Source organism: Pempheris klunzingeri, unplaced genomic scaffold, assembly GCF_042242105.1.
Source record: "Pempheris klunzingeri isolate RE-2024b unplaced genomic scaffold, fPemKlu1.hap1 Scaffold_310, whole genome shotgun sequence".
Lineage (NCBI taxonomy): Eukaryota > Metazoa > Chordata > Actinopteri > Acropomatiformes > Pempheridae > Pempheris > Pempheris klunzingeri.
The window spans coordinates 14610-31838 of NW_027255221.1; the positions used below are offsets into that span (position 1 = coordinate 14610).

General features: G+C 47.5%; 1 protein-coding gene across 1 annotated transcript; it reads left to right on the top strand.

The window, feature by feature from the left end:
- Positions 1 to 259: 259 nt before the first annotated feature.
- LOC139225488 (leucine-rich repeats and immunoglobulin-like domains protein 1) lies at positions 260 to 15973 on the top strand. Its single transcript, XM_070856304.1, has 13 exons — positions 260 to 361; positions 896 to 1039; positions 2778 to 2921; positions 5162 to 5242; positions 7086 to 7157; positions 7636 to 7707; positions 7939 to 8102; positions 8524 to 8877; positions 10255 to 10536; positions 12080 to 12514; positions 12758 to 12892; positions 13128 to 13406; positions 13953 to 15973. Exons 1-13 carry the CDS (start codon positions 351 to 353, stop codon positions 14153 to 14155), a joined length of 2376 nt encoding a protein of 791 aa, XP_070712405.1. The 5' UTR covers positions 260 to 350; the 3' UTR covers positions 14156 to 15973.
- Positions 15974 to 17229: the final 1256 nt, after the last annotated feature.

Consider the following 17229-nt stretch of genomic DNA (forward strand, 5'->3'; position numbering starts at 1 on the left):
TTAACGACAAAATGCTCCATCTGAAACGTGCAGGCTACAGGTGTCTTTGGTTTTCACTTCATTGTGATGCTAAGGTAGAATGAGGGCAAAACATTCCTCAGTCAGAAGGGTTTCCTGCGACGAAGGCAATATTTTGACAGCGTTTAAAGTATGATTAAGTGCCTCACTCATTTTCTCTTGTTTTCTTCTTTCCTTTTTGTTTCTGTCCACCCTGCAGTGAGCTGAACAGGAACCGTATCCGTCAGGTGGAGGGACTGACTTTCCAGGGTCTGTCCAGCCTGGAGGTGCTCAAGCTGCAAAGGAACAGCATCAGCAAACTGACTGACGGGGCCTTCTGGGACCTGGCCAAGATGAAAGTCCTGTATGTGGAAAACTGAAACAGCAACAATACATGAACATAATATATTACATTTACATAGAATTAGAAATTTCCCAGGTGTTGTACACTATGTGACTGATAACTTCTTTTGCACAAAATACTTCACATTAAAATCATAAAACATAAATATCTGTGATTTACAATCACAACTTACTGAGTTTCAGTGCAGCACATAGCTTGGAGCGAGCACGACTATTACAGGAATACTCGCCCACCAAACTTTATAAGAACTGGATCTGTTTGTGCTCTCTGGAACTTGCTTATTATCAACAATCACACCTTTTCCTGCTGACGTGCAGTTTTAACACACATCAATTACATGCAAAATAGCACAGTAATGGGGACAAATAGCACTGCAATTTTTCAGAAATGTTTTTTCAGAATGTTTTTGTCATTTCTGGGCGCAGCAATCGACACCAAACTCCCGACATCCGCTCACCTGTAAACCATTGTGTCAGGATCCCCAAATTGCTGCTTTGTGATCATGCTTGTTTTGCTCACTTTTGTCCCCTGCAGTCACCTGGACTACAACAGCCTGACAGAGGTGAACAGTGGCTCCCTGTACGGCCTCAGCTCCCTTCAGCAGTTGTTCCTCAGTAACAACTCCATAGCGCGCATCAACGCTGATGGATGGAAGTTCTGCCAGAAGCTGAGGGAACTGTGAGTACTTGCATTTAAATTAGCCTGAACATTCAAACTCTTGTGCCAGATGTCTGCTTGCAAAAACGTCTCAGTAGATGGAGGTTTAAGTTCCTAACCCTGGAATGGTAACCAACATAATTCAAAAGTTGTATATTTAAAGCCTGACACCAAGTGCAATGTGAATTTTTGCTTTAAAATCTATTTTTCTCTGTCTGTGGGGATTTAAACCCCTCATTCTATTGGCTGAGAATCCAACACTCCCCACCCCCATCCATATCACCCATCTACCTCCCCCCCAGGGTTAAATGACATTGTGCTTTAACACTCAATACGCTACGCTATTCTCAGAATAAGCCTGTTTATCCCATAATTAGAGCTGGGCTCAACAGCACTCAAGCCCTTCGACAAGAGTTTTTGTACTCAGTTCTGAAGGGTGGGGGTTTGGCAAACCGGCGTGTAATCCTCTACCGGTTGTGTTGTGCCGATCACACTGAAGGATCGCCCTCACAGCTTTTGTCTACCGAATGAGGAGTTATTATCTGGGAGTCTTTCCGGCTCTGTTGACATGATTGTCTTATTGCTCCTGTAAAGTGCTTTGCTCAGCTGAGGCGTTGCTAAATGCGAGGTAGCCTGGGGTATCTGTGGCGCCGATGTTTGTTTATGTGTAACAGTCTAAAGGGATAAAGAGGTAGATGGCATTCATGTAAGTTTACTCTGTATCTCAATGCTGTTTCCTGTGCGCACGTCTGTGAATGACAGATTGCTCCCAGCGCCATCCCTGAATCATCCCCCCAGCGCTGTACCAGTCAGCGGGTTATATGAATATTTTTTTTTATCATTATCTAGAGTTATGATAACCACCATGACTGATAGAGGAGAGTGACTCGTCTTTATGAGGAGCCTGTTATTGCATTCCCAATGCGCCAGGCTGAGCTGGTCATCAGGGAGAATCTCTGCACACATGACTGGTCAAGCAGACCTGAGGCCTGGCCACAGAGACAGACAGTGAGGGCCACAGAGAGGGCAATAAAATGCACAATACTGCCTTTGACCACTGCCTGAAAGATACTATTATTATCATCATTAATAATAAGGGTTTATCAAGAGATGTTATAATTTGAAAAAACATTCTTTTGAGTCATTTTAGTGTTCATTTTTTTCCTCGTTTCTCAAGTAAATCAAATCATACCAAAATTTAGCTGAAGTCAGGTGTCACACTGTTAAAGCAGAGCATTTTTTTCTCATCCCACATGGGTTTCCTCCATCCTCACATCCAAGATAAAAAGAGATCTGAAGGTTGGATATGAAAATAAGCTGCATTTTGAGGGCTGCAGTACCCATGAGTGACAGAATATTCCCCTGGGGTTTACCACACGCTCAAGTGGGCTAATAAATGGAGGTTGTAGTCATGTAAAGTTCCAACTAAGAATTTCCTTTCCTCCCTGTCAAACAGTTAGGACCTCACTTGAGCTCTCAGGCCTGTTAAGCCCATTCGCTGTTAACATCTTGTGGTGAAGAAAAAGACACAATGGAAAAACACATCATAGAGTGGCAAATAGACATTGAATCGGCCATGAAATTTAAGTATAATGATGTCGCGAGCTGCCTCAGTGTCCTGCCAAGCTGTCATCTCCTTCCAGACCTCACACAGAACATTTCTCTTTCTTCCCCCCTTTTTTTTCCTCTTTCCCTCCCCGTCTCTGTGTCTGCCTCCGTCCTCCTCTCCGTCTGTCTCGTGCTCTCTTTCTCTCTCCAGGAATCTGTCGTACAACAACTTGACTCGCCTGGATGAGGGCAGTCTGGCTGTGCTGGGGGATCTCCACACTCTCCGTCTAGGCCACAACTCCATCAGCCACATCACTGAGGGAGCCTTCAGAGGCCTCAAGGCTGTACGCACCCTGTAAGTAATGGCCATTACCGAGCCCCAAACGACCCCCAACAACCCTGTCATGATGGTTTTGGCCCTGCTGATGATAAGGCCAAGATGTGCCACTTGGGAGCAGTGAAAGCTGAGATGTTTAATATTGGTTTTCCCCTGGTGATATTTGATATCTAAGCTTACACAGTCCCTTCATTTGACTCCAGAAAGCAGGAGTTGTTTACTTTTCAAGACGGGCCTATTCATGAGTTTTTTTTTTTTTTTACTTTAACAAGATGCTCATGCAACGCTATTATCTTAGTTTCCGTGGCAACTCCTTATTTTTTTGTGTGTCTTTTATCACTTTGTTCCCTTTTGTCTGGTTTTGTTTTGGGTTTTTTTTTTTCGTACACTGGTTCCCAACAAACTTGGACCTAAAAGCATTCCGTGTCACTCACCTCCCTCGAGATCCGTCCCCTCTTTCAGAAGCCACCAATAAAAGACAGAGGTTTCTTTTCCCGCTGATCCACCTTTTTGCACAAAAAGCCCAAACAGGCCTAAAGGAAGAAAAGGAGGGAATGAAAGAGAGAAAGTCAGGGGATAAATCCAGGATAAAAACTTAGGGGTCTTGGTTCCTAACCAAGGTCCTCTTGGCTATGCCTCCTCCCTGTGAGAGAGCCAGAGAGCAGAGTTGTGCCAGAGCTTGCAAGACAAGCTCTCTGTCACAGCTGGGTGACAAGCCAAGGCACATAAGGTCTGACTCTCTCTCTGCTGGCACACTGGGTGCTAGATAACCGCTATGGAGGGAAATAGAGGGTGGGATAGGGACCTGAGCTTGTGACTGCCATATCTCAGCCCTTTTCCCATGTTTTCCTTTCTTGTCTTTAATTGCTCACTTTGTTTCTTTTGGCTTTATCCTTTTGAAGCACACTTAGAGCTCATTTCGCCGCCCCCGTTATCCTAAGTGTATTCTGTCATCTCCCCACGTTATCCCCCAATACACACACTATCTCCTGATTTTGCGTGATCTTTTTTCCTCCCTCTCTTGTATTGCCCCTGCGCTCTGTGTCTTTGGGGCAGGCCTAATCTAATCAGTGGAGGGGAGGACAGGCGTAGGCTGGGCCCTGAAAAAGAGCCGGGGGAGCTTTAATTGGGCCTGCGCTGCTGGTCGTGCTGGCATGGGGCTGGAGCCTGCATCGGGGTGTGAAAGCTCCAAACAAGCCAGCCTGCCCTCTAATTCGGCCACGGGGGTCGTTGGCTCATCGGCGCCCCCCTACTCCCCCCTTTCTCCGTGCGCAGTCTCTCTGCTCTACAGCCCCCACCACTGGCCTTGCTTTAACAAGGCAACAGCCATTCACATCCAGCCAGCCAGAAAGAGTAGGAAATTGGCAGCCCCTGTCCAGTCCAACTAAGACAGCGGCCACAGGAGACTGAAAAGAACCCGAGGGGGATAAGAGATGCTTGGAAAGCAGAGGGGAGGAGGAGGAGTGGAGGGTGCTATTGTGGAGATGGTGGAGGGTGTGGCTGACCATCAACCTCAAAGGCCTTTCTAAAGTTTGAAAGAAAGTCTTTTAATGGTTCAGAGGAGTCCCCTGATTTGATAACCATGCAGAGGGGTGGAGTGGTGGCTCCTCTGAAGCTATGACTTCACCTACAGAGGCAGTTCTTTAGTCCTTCTAAGGGAAATTTAAGTATTAAGTATTCAACAAGTGTGGAAAACCCCAAACGCTCTAAAAGAAGCACTTTCTTTGCTCTGTTCTTTCTATTCATTGATTCCATTTTGTTTTCGCTCGGCTGTAGCTAAGCTCGCCTCCCAACCTCACTGAGACTCTTGGCTTTGGCTTTGGCCGTGCCGTACCTGCCGCCATCGGACCAACAGACCCAACCGTTTGGACTCTCACAAGGCATTGTGTTCCCGCCAATCCCTCCATGCCGTCATGCATTATACATGTGTTTCCTTGTGCTGGGTTTGCCTCGACAAACCGACGCACATGCACACGTACTCACATGCACACTCCTCTTCCACCCCTCTAAGGAAAGAATGCGCTTGGTTGGCAGAGCAGAGCGGCAGAGGGGCTCTTAAGGCCAGGTGCAGAGGGGGGAGGATGATGTTGGGGGGGGGGAGCGAGGGAGGGAGTGTGGGCGAAGGGGTAACCCGTGACTTCCAGACCAGCCTCTGCCAGGGCTGTGAAACGCTTCAGCGCTGGCAGACCCTGTCCCTGTCCTCCTTCCCTCCCTCCTTCCATCTTTCTTATCCCCCTCTTTTCTCTCATTCTCCGCAGGGAGCTGGACCATAACGACATCTCGGGCACAATAGAGGACACCAACGGGGCCTTCTCTGGATTGGACAGCCTCAACAAGCTGTGAGTGTCTCCCGTCGGTCTTTCTTTTAATTCCCTCCACCTCTCCTTCGCTAGCCACCCCTCCTTTTCACCCCTCTCTGCTGTTCCTCAAAAACAGACAATAAGAAAAACAGAAATGAGGTTCATTTTTAGTGTCCAAAAAGTTCCCGGCTCACCCTTCAGCGCCAGATAAGTTTAGCTAGTCCATTTTAAGGCCACAGAGTTAAAGCCATCTATCCCCCCAGGACCCCACACTTCACTTGATAGGCAAGTGTTCGCACTGAGCAATGACTTCTAGGGCCCCTCTTCCTTTTTTTTTTTTTTTTTTTTTTTTACAAGGCTTGTTCGTGAAACATCGAAGGTAATCTTTTACTCCCGTCATCCTGTGGAAGCTCAGGCCAGTTTCTCTACAGTCCAATCTGGCTTTCATCATATGATTTCATTGTTTCACTGTAACTTTATGGCCAATCTGGGTTCTCTTTGCCGCGTATGGTTCAAGAAGGAGATACGGTGAATCATTTTTTTTAATCTGTTTTTTATGATTACTCATTGGTGTTTTTCATCAAGGCAGCTAGTAAAAAAAAAAGTTCAATGTCAAACGTTGGCGAGTTGAGAAATTTACAGCGGACGTTTCAGTTTCTGGCACTGAGCGGCAATCATCAACCTGCAGGATGAAAAGATGATGCCCAGCCAAGATGGTTCCCAGTGTGAGCACCGCTGCAAGAGAAAGAGAGAGAGAAAGGGCTTTTCTTCAAGCTGGCAGGGGTTCGCTCCCCAATAGGCTTATTTCTAGTTCTCCTCCATGCCTTCGCTCCTCTCGTTCCCTCTTTCCCAGTCCTTGTTGTTTGGAACTGAGAGAGGGTGAAATTGAGGGCTGCATTCAGTCATCAACATCAAACGCCTCACACGCCCCGCCCTCTGACCCTGCCCCCTTTGTCACGGCGTTGGCGGAAGCGGCCCGCTGTAGCCCAAAGTTGGCAAAGTGAGCCATGGGAAAAAGAGATTCAGAAAAGAGAAAGAAGGGGTGAGACATCAAAGTGTCCACCACACTCACTGGGTTTCCTTAAAGCAGCTTGTGAATGCCACCACATGGGAGGGAAATGGGTCTTACAGATCTAAGCCGACGAAAATGATGAGTAGATCTGGGATTTTATTCTTTTTTTTTTTTTTTCTAATTCCTTCCAAATAAAAAATGGTAACATGACAAAGTAGCATTTTTATCGTCCCTGTGACAAGACAGCCGTTTGTTTGTATATATGCTGATGAATTTGAACACCGGGGTCTTCATTGTGAACCAGCGAGCCGTGTCTCCTCTTCTTGTGGAGTGAGGGCTACAGCCGGAGAGGAACAAGGGAGGGGAGGGTGGAAGAAGGGATTAGGACCCCAAATCAGAGGAACAGCAACTCACTTCTGTGCTTAAACCAGGCCTGACAGGCACAGACACACACTCACATGGCTGCACGTATGTCCTTACAAGCTCTGCAGGGGAAAGAACCAACACACACACACACACACACACAGCCCTGCCTGGCCATTGCCATTAAATTCTAATAAAGATAAAAGTGGTCTTTGAAGAGCAGCGCAGAGCCCAGGTTCCCCCCCTCCCTCCATACTCCAACCCCATTCAATCACCCTCACCCTTCCTCCAGGCTAATCTCCGCACAGTTCAGATTTCCAATACCTCAATCCCCTCACTCTTATCAGATTCAACCTCGCTAATTGTGCTTCTCTCCCTCTCTTGCTCTCCCTTTTCACCCCACCACCACCCCGTCTTCTCACCCCCGTCTTCCCCTCTTCTCTCTCTCTCTCTCTCTCTCTCTCTCTCTCTTCATCTATCGACACCCTTCATGTTTGGAAACGGCAGGACTCTGTTTGGAAACAAGATCAAGTCGGTGGCCAAGAAAGCCTTCTCTGGCCTAGAGACCCTGGAACACCTGTGAGTATCCCACAATGCTTGGCTGCCCCTCCTTCCAGCTACAGAGAGAGAGAGAGAGAGAGAGAGAGGAAGAGAGGAAGAGGGTTGGGGGGGTATATCCAAAAGTAGCTGGCAGAGAGCAGGCTGCTAGCAATTTAATAGCGTCTTTGTAAAAGGAGAAGACAGAGGCTTTTGCGAGCGCCCAGCTGCTTCTCTCTCGTTAGCCTAACACAATCTCAACTTTGGCCTTTTTTTTCCTGCCTCTGCGCAAGAACAAAGTTATTAAGCATATGGCGAGCTCCGCAGAAGAAATGGAATTCCTATAAGCTCTTTCACAGGCCTTTGTCAAATGAGGGCAGGGAGGGAGCTGGCATGCATCCTCAGACATGCGTATATTTCCACCTTGGTTAGAAGTCAGATCCTTGCTAATGAAAGCCTGTGTGTGTGCGTGGCTCTAACGTGTATACAGTTGATGAGATGGTGCGTAATGTCCCAACAGGAACTTGGGAGAGAATGCTATTCGTTCCATCCAGCCCGATGCCTTCAGTAAAATGAAGAACCTCAAAACCCTGTGAGTTACATGGACGCATTTACACAAATACACTTAATTTATGTGCATAAATCCGCCATTGCAGGAACAGCCAGCAGCAGATACACACCCACACACGCCTCAAATCTCTCAGTGCATTTGGCATCCGCACACGCTCTCAGAAACACATATTCAATTACAGATTCAACAGATGTGATATACACCACATGTACTTACCTCTCTCCTCTCCTCTCCTCTCCCTCTCCTCCACAGTCTCGTTCAGAGCGACAGCTTCCTGTGTGACTGCCAGCTCCACTGGCTGCCTGACTGGTTGGTGACACGTGGTTTGCAGGCCGGTGTCAATGCCACCTGTGCCCACCCGGAGAGCCTGAAGGGCACCAGCATCTTCCAGGCCCCGTCCAACAGCTTTGTGTGTGGTGAGTTATGTGTGTGCTTACGCTGTGTTTATGTGGGCGGGCTTGTTGAGCAAGAGCCACACTGACAGCTTGGCGCGGTTCTGTTATTTACATAGTTACACATATTTGTTTGTGTGGTGTTTTTGTTTAGCTTTGCGTTTGCACTCAGACATGCTAATGGTTCCTTGTGTGTGTTTTATTTGCCTCTTTCACATCAATTTATGCACAGCAGGCAGACACCTACTGAGACACATTTGTGATCTGACACTGGACCACACATGTGATTCATGCTTCCCTGTTAAACTCACTTGGTCTTTTCTCTTTATCCCCTGCCTCCTTTCACTGTCTTCAATCTGGATTCTTTTTCACTATCTTTTGCTTTTTCCCCCACTTTCCTGTAAACATCCACACTTACACTTTTCCATTCCTTTCCCCCCTGCAGACGACCTTCCAAAGCCCCAAATCACAGTGCAGCCAGAAACCACAGTGACAGTCCTCGGTAGCGACGTGCGTCTCACATGTACGGCCGCGAGCAGCAGCTCCTCCCCCATGACCTTTGCATGGCGTAAGGACCAGGAGCTACTTCGCGACGCTGAGACGGAGAACTATGCCCACGTGCGCGCTCACCACCAAGGCGCAACATCTGATGCGCCAAGCGCAGGTGGAAGTGTGATGGAGTACACCACTATCCTGCACCTGCGGCATGCCACCTTCGCTCACGAGGGCCGTTACCAGTGCATCATCACCAACCACTTCGGCTCCACCTACTCCACCAAGGCCCGCCTCATTGTCAATGGTAGGTGATTTTTTTTTTTAAAGGTTTAAAGGAATTTAAGGCTGAAATTGTCCACCAGATGCTCAGCAAAGGACTCGTTTATGCTAAAGGATAACACCGGTATTTTTAAACCTGGACCCTATTCTTACATTTTTGGTTTGAAATGACTTGCAGGTAAAAAACTTTTGAAGAAACAGACGTTGTATCGTGCTATTCAGACCAACCAGAATCCATTGATTTTTACCTTGCAGAACGCAGACTGGGTGGTCTGCTGCTGCTGCCTGAGTAAGTCAGTATGTTTGTGTTATTGTGTGTTACACATATATTATGTTGAATCCCAACTAAGCCTTTAAGACACCAAAGTCACACAATAACACAAAGTAACTGATTGAGACAGCAGTAGACAAGCAACTCTGTATAAAAATACCAAGTTTTTTCAATGGAGTCTGGTGGCTTTGAACCAGTGGATAAACCAGCTATTTGTGGTTAAACAAAAAGAATCTCACAGGTCTTTGTCTGTAGAGAATCTTTCTCTAATGTTATTAAACACTTCAAATAACAATCCGAGCGAATCAGTGACATTTTATACTTATCAGTCAATCAAACCCCAAATATGTAAAATAGGGCCCAGGTTTAAAAATATCAGTTACCCTTTAAGATGGACAATATTGTTTTTACCAAGATGGATCAAGAAAAGATGGACAGAAAAACATGCCACTCCAATATCCCTGTTGATATGATCTTGATATGTGTGTGATGACATCATTTCCACCTAATAAAATGCCTGTTTATGTTACACTTATCTGAGTTTCAATTGTCCCGTTTGACAGAGAAGCGATTGAGATTAGTGGCCGTGCTGAGTTCTTCTCTTTCGCTTGAATAAAGTCTTCTCTCTATGCTCTCGGCCTCCATATCTCCCAGGATGGTATTCGGAACAAATTGATTTAGCTGCATGTCAGCACTAACAGGGGCCATCTCTTCTACGCTCTGTCACTCTGCTTCTCTGCAAATGGACAGTATTTATCAAGAGTTTGGTTCCCAGCACTGGTCTGTATTAGATCTTTAGCTGCTTTCTTGACTTCATGGCGTAATGGCGGCAGTTACCTAGAAGTCAGAGTTATGGGCTTGTGTCTGGAAGTTCGCTGGTTTTGAATGCTGCACCAGGTGTGAAAGTGTTGGAAGAAGAGTGGAATGTGTTATAATCTGTTATCCTGAAACTGCAGCCAACCCAAAGCTGTTCCAGTGGGATCAACTCACAGGTGGGAGTGTGTAGAACTGGATCACTATGAATGAGGGGAATTGCTTAAAAAACGAGAGGACAACAGACTTCCCCTGAATACATGAAGTTTAAAGAAGCTGATGCTGTTTTGATGTAAATGGCGTCTCCTCCGTCCACAGTTCTGCCGTCCTTCGTGAAGACTCCCAGGGACAGCACCATCAGGACGGGCCACACAGCGCGGCTGGAGTGTGCCGCCGAGGGCCACCCGGCGCCACAGATCGCCTGGCAGAAGGACGGCGGCACGGATTTCCCAGCCGCCCGCGAGCGCCGAATGCACGTCATGCCCGACGATGACGTGTTCTTCATCATGGACGTCAAGCCGGAGGACATGGGCGTGTACAGCTGCACCGCCAAAAACACGGCGGGCACCGTGTCTGCCAACGCCACCCTCACTGTGCTGGGTAAGAGCTGCGTATTTCTGCAACATTTCGTCTTTGTACTTTAGCTGAGCTCTTTTTTTTTTGACGTGTGTTCGGTGTAATCCAGTGTTGACCATTTTCCCACATCCCCAGAAATGAGCTTGGCGCTCAGTTGGGAATTGGTCAGTCAGAGGCCGCAGAATGAGAGGCTTTATATTTTTCTTTTCTCCACAGCTGTGGCCTTGCAGCAGGTCAAGGGCCAAAGGTCACAGTTGGGGGTCAAAGGGGGGGGATGGTGGGGAAGTGAGGGGGGGGCTCACAGAGGGGTGTTTGTTAGGCATTCCCACCCCCCTCTTTTCTCTCGGTGGGAGGGACAGTCATGGCTGCTACACTGCAGGCCTCAGTGCCCCCAGTTTATTGGCTGTTTTACACTGTTAAATCAAACCAAACGGAGCTGCTCTCCTATAACCATCTCAGGACATAGATCATCTTTGTCCTTTGTCTTTGAGCTGAGCAAAGCAGTCCCTTGTTGAACAGAGCCAAAAAAAAGAAAAGGGTTGGTGGGGTTTCTTTGCTGACACACAATAGCGACTAGCTTTAACTTTTCTCTGAAGAGCTCAGAAGCAACAGTTTCCGAACTGAATGCGGTCAGACTGGTGGAGGAGGTATTTTAGCGACACATTTGCATGCTGTGCGACTTGTCAGACACAGCTAATGCTGTGCTGAGTGCTAATCCACTCAGCAATGTAAAATATTGAAGTCAGCGACCATGCCTGTGGACTGAATCTGTGATGTTTGGGTTTGAGAGATGGAGGGGAAGGAGAGAGAGAGAGGGAGGGGTGTCAGCGCAAGGGGCCCCTGTCTGGAAAAGAGTGGCGGGGGAGAAAAATGGAAGCCAAAGAAGTGGAATGGTGGGGTCAGTGTGTGGGGGGAAGGTAGGCAAGGGGGATTTGGAGAAAAGAAAGAGGGTGGAGGGGAATAGTGAGGAGGGGATTGATGGAGAGTATTGATAGAAGAGAGAGGGGCGTCTGAAATGGGTTAAGTGAGATCTCTTAATCTGTGTATGTCCCACTGTGAGGGAAAGTGCTCAGTCTGAGAGGAGAGGCCCTACCTTAACAAACACACACACACACACACACATCCAGTTCAGTGTGCTCCATTCAGCAGAATGCGAAAGTTCCCGGGAAAACACTGAAAACATTGTTCTGAAGAGGATTCGGCCCGGAGAGAAGTCGTGTTTGTGTGCTGTAATTACAATGCGTGATCGAGTTAACGGATTTCAGAATTCGTCAGCATTACAAATGTGACCTCAGATGGATAAATATGATTGTTAGATGAGACGCCGTCATGAGATAAGCTTTCAGCGGTTGGATATCAACACCAGAACATCACACTTTGTGCTCAGTGTATCCAGCTGACTCACCGGCCTGTAATCAATACTCCGAACAAACTGAGCTGAAGCAGAAACCTGAGAGCAGAAACCTAAACCCTTGATGCCATAAAATAATAATAGAATAAAAGAAATCACTGACCTCAGGAATCCTTGAGTGTCTTGATGAGCATCCTGTCATCCTGTCCCCTACAGAAACCCCCCACCTGGCCCAGGACCTGGAGGACCGCAGCGTGGTGGTCGGGGACACTGTGGCCCTGCAGTGTAAGGCCCTGGGCAGCCCGCCGCCCCGCATCACTTGGCTGCGCAACGACCAGCCGCTGCGCCCCTCCGACAGACACCACTTCACCCCGGGGAACCAGCTGCTGGTCATCGGCTCCGCCTCGCTGGAGGACGCCGGCCGCTACACCTGCCTCATGTCCAACACCCTGGGCACGGAGCGCGCTCACAGCCAGCTGGTGGTGACTCGCCGCCGCAGCCCCTGCATGCCGCCGGTGGGGCCGAGCACGGTCACCATCGGGATCATAGTCATCGCTGTGGTGACGAGTATTGTGGTGACGTCGCTGGTGTGGGTGTGCATCATCTACCAGACCAGGAAGAAGAGCGAGGAGTGCAGCGTCACCAACACAGGTGAGCTGGGATCTGTTCTGTCCTTTTATCACAGGTAACAGGAAGAAATGGAAATCACACTTAACAATAATATACTTTGTTACTAAATAATCTGTCAGGTATTTTTAGATTAATCATTTATTCTGTGAAATGACAAAAAATTATGAAAAATGTTCATCACGTGACAAAAGTTGCGGCTCTGGTGTCACAGCATCCACGGCCCTGGTTGTAATCTCTTGTGTTCGGCTCTTTGGTTTCTCTCAGACGAGACGATAGTTCCTCCAGACGTCCCCAGCTACCTCTCCTCCCAGGGCACTCTGTCTGAGCGGCAGGATGTGTGTATCCGTGTGGAGGCCGGCGGTGGACCTCAGCCCAACGGACACGTCGTAGACGCCACAGGTACCCGACAGCTCTGCCTCTGCTCGGCCTGCTAGATGTTTGTGCTCCCCAGCAGCTTCTCCCACTTCCCGTGAGGAAAGTTGGCGTGTTGTGTAGCGATAAAAGGAGCACCGCTGTCTGTGAAGGCCAGCGCAGCATCAGAAATAACTCCAGCAGACGCCCCAACCACAGTGTTGACGAATAGCTGTTGATTTTCTGTCTCCAAACCATTTATTTTCTCTCTCCCTGCCTGCAGGTTTCGATGGTGCAGTAGTGTGCACAGACTGTTTGGAGAGCGGCAGCAGCTACTCCAAAGATCCGGACTACCTGACACACGGCTTCGGCCTCGCTGGAGGCATGGAGTACCAGCAGCACTCTGCTCCCCCACCCCACTGTCACTATCATCCAGGAGAGCAGCTTGACGCAGGGCCACACACAACCCTGCTCTGCAACGGGACACCCAACGGCATCCGAAAGGACATTCAAGGATCGACGTTTCCAAAAAACCACAATACGTTACAACATGATAGAAAAGGTAAGGTGGATCAGAGTGTAATGAGTTTAAATGTACTTTGACTTGTGCTGCTTACAGTTTCATCCTGTAGACAAAAACTATTTAAAGCCCCAAACTGTCCGTGTTTTTCTAGGAATATCATTCATATCAGGTGATGCCGTGAGAAACTATCAGCAATTTAGGAATCCCTGTCGAGGCAAATTCTTCTGAACATGATTGTTGATGGATTGGCTCATACCAGCATTTGATATTGTATCATAGTTGCACACCCAGAGGCCCCTCAGGATATCTCTCTGAAAACACTGTAAAGAGGCACCGAGTCCTCACGGCTGCCAAACTCCTGCAGTTGCACGTCTGGACTTGTTCTGGGTTCAGTTTCTTTAGCGAAGAGTAACACCAGAAGAATTGGCCTCCAAATACCAATTCTCACCTCCACATGTCAACGCAGCCCTATGCATACATTCCTGCGCCTGTGTATCCTAAACCTGAACGCGTTATGTGTCGACATACATGTCACATCACTGACTTTGTCTCCCCTTCCTCCCCCTCCTCTTCTTTGTTGGTCAGTGAGCAGAGCGGGACAAACGCCGGCGTGCTCTCCATCACAGGAGGACTCCTTCCACAAGCCGGTGAAGCTGGCCGGCGTGACGAACCACGGCCGCATCGACAGTGACTGTGAGCCTGAGCTCAGACAGACTCTGCTGTCCAACGGACACACCCTCAGAGCCTCTCAGAATGAGAGCGCCCCCCTCAGGAGAGCCAGCGACTAGCAGGCGCTCCATCCAGCCCAAAACGTGGACTCGCAGTAGCAGAGTGGACTTAAATTGATTTTTTTTTTGCACTGGGAAATAAACTGCTACCTCATATCGAGGCGATTGATCCTGAGCCTCCTGGATCTGGACTGAAAGGGGGCACCAGGAGGGGGAAAAGGCAGGGGGCATCCGGAGTGTGAAGGTGGAGCTTGTGTGGGTGGCGTCCCATCCGAGCGTATCAGCTGTACATAATTAAAAACCTTCCTCTGGGAGGTGACCAATACAAATTCTAGCTCCAGATAATGTGACTTGCATTTGAAGCATGTAAATGTAGGGAATCTTGTACAGTGTATGTATGTGCAGGGGGAAAAAAGAGAAATATACCTTTGGACATTTGACTGTACATAAGAGTTTTCTTATATTATATATTATATAACTTTTACAAAAGAGTATTTGAATTTATGTGCATGACAAAGAAAGGAGTGATGGTATTTTTATTTTTCTTCAAAAAAACAGCCTTTTTCAGCTTTTACCAACATTCAGCTGCGGTGCCTTATTGCATGATCAAAGAAAAACTCAACTTGTAATAGCATATATCAAGAGACTTTTTGTGAGAGATACTGGTACACTCTTTATAGCAAACAAAACAAACACTTGATTGCACTTGAATGTTTTTTTTGACAAACGTTGCCAACCATGGCCTTACAGGAACACAGTTCAGTCATTGTTATTGTATGAAGGAAGAGCTTTGATGTAAATTATTTTGGTACGTCACATGGTTCGAGCCGGGATGCGCGTGGGCAGTCTGTTAAAGCACTTTTTTTCTATTCACTTCATATACAAGCCGATTGCGTACATGAGATCAGCCAATAGGAATGCAGGAACCTCCTCCGAGCGAGGAGACGTTCCTCTTATTTTGACACGCTAAAGTCGACAACACATACTGTACCATTAAGGCTCTTCCGCCCGTTTCACAAAACTGCAAGTTACTGCGAAGCTGCTCTGAACTACTTCAGAAAATATTCTTCTCTGCACTCTGATTAGTTTCTTTAGTTGTCCAAGAAAAAGTGACGTTGGCACAAATTCGCAACCAAATGTGATCAAACTCAGGCTGACAGCTGTTTTGTAAGCCGTGAAAGCCGGTAATGATCTCTCAGTGTGGACCATGGACACCAGTCATGTGTTCTTGGTCACATTCGTAATGAAATCCACAGCCGTGTGCACGCTAGCGCTGGCGTCTGACTGGCTGAACGCTAAATTCTACCATTCGTGTGCTATGAGTTTGAGAAAGACGGAGAAATCGGGGGGAGAATGATGTTGTATTGTGTTACTGCTGTAATGTGCCTCAACAGCCACCGGCAAATGGCCAGTAACCTTCCTCTGTCACATCACCACAGTGCAACAGCGTTTCTTGTCTAAGGTAACTGAAGCTGCGAACACTTTGGTAAGCTTGTGCTCTAACCAAACGTGGGGAGGATTAATGCAGTCAGGACTGTCGCAGCCAGAGTAGTTACAGCGTCTAATGCATGCATGCGTTCGTCAGTGTGCCCTCGTAGCAGTGGCCTTATCAAGGTAAACTGGGGGACACGCTCCTCTGGTTACACCTGATAGCACCTATCAGAGATGATTTTACCAGCAAGACCAATCGGAGATCCCTGTTGGAAAACCAATCCCAGTGTAGCAGGTATAAGGGAGAAGAGGGAGCGAGGTGCAGTTCATGTTCTGAGTAATTTATTGAAACAAACGGTCTGAAACGGTTGTACCGATGTCGAAGCTGAAACAGTGAAGTGTCTAACATGGCATTGAAGTGTCTAATAAAATCCCATTTTGCTATTATTCCAAGCGTTCTGCCTGTTTTTCTCGCCCCACGTTAACGGAACCAAAGGATGTTTTAGTCACGACAGAATCACAAACAGCTGAGTTAGCGTTCAGCGCCGCTCACACGTCACAGCGGTTATGGAGAAGCCATCAACTCAAATGGAGCATCCACAAAGACATGAAATGCAGAGACCTTGATCTTCAAAGCAGTGAAGCAGCTTGTGCCTGGACCACAAACACACACACACACACACACACACACAGATAATCTTCCAACCAGGAATGTGTCCTGGCTCCCCAAAGCTCCAAAGACAGCAGGCATATTTTTTCCTTCTGCGGGCCGTTTAAAATATTTGCTATAGAGTCGGGGCTGACCGAGGGTCAGTGGCCGGCCAGAATGTGCATTCCTGATGGATGTTTGTCACCGGATGATTGACATGCCTCCGGCTGTGGCCTCTACCAATCACACGCCGACTATTGTTGTCCAACAGCCTAGTGACAAGCAGCATGACAAACACTCCCACCTGTGAGGCCATCCGTCTCCCGCTGTCTTCGGTTTTACCTCCACAGCGCCTGCGAGGACAACGCTGAAAACACAGACTAACTGTTCTTGCACATGTCATTTAAACAATCCTTCAGTCAGGCACAGAGGAGTGACTTGTAATAAGTTACATTGGATTACTGAGTGCTTTTATTTTGGGGGAAAAAAAAGGAACATGTAGAAAGCATCAGTAACAGTTTGATCAGCTGGTGAGAAGAAAGCACTTTTTTCTTACTCCCTGAGCAATCCACTAATTCAGTACATAATAAAACACTTAATTCCAACCTTCCAGCCCCAATGACAGATACATGTACATGATTATGATCAGTTTGATCACCCTAACCCTCTTCACAGAATCATATTTCCTGTTGAAACTACGCCTGTAGTTCATGTTGCGCCGGCATTCAAACAAGTCAGTTTACATAAATCCTAACAAAAACATATTTTCTCCTCCGCGTCCAACAAGTCACGAAGATATTTTCTGGTTTAAGCCTCAGCAGCTGATATGTCGGAAACTTGGCAAATAAAATCCAAACCATCTGCACGCCGAGATACGGAGAGTCAGTGGGGAAAAGGGCTTTTTTAGTGATTGGAGTCAACTGACCCTCAGGGAAATATTTGGGCAATTCCCACTGAAGTGATTTGAGTAATCGGTCTAAAACTTAAACGATTCACCCAGTTTGAGAAACGGAACCTAAATACATTAAAAGTAGCTGAATAAGTACATGCAGTA

Coding starts and splice junctions, on each gene's coding strand:
- LOC139225488 (XM_070856304.1), top strand. Junction 8,878..10,254: donor GGCCCGCCTCATTGTCAATG/GTAGGTGATTTT, acceptor CTCCGTCCACAG/TTCTGCCGTCCTTCGTGAAG. Junction 12,893..13,127: donor ACACGTCGTAGACGCCACAG/GTACCCGACAGC, acceptor CCCTGCCTGCAG/GTTTCGATGGTGCAGTAGTG.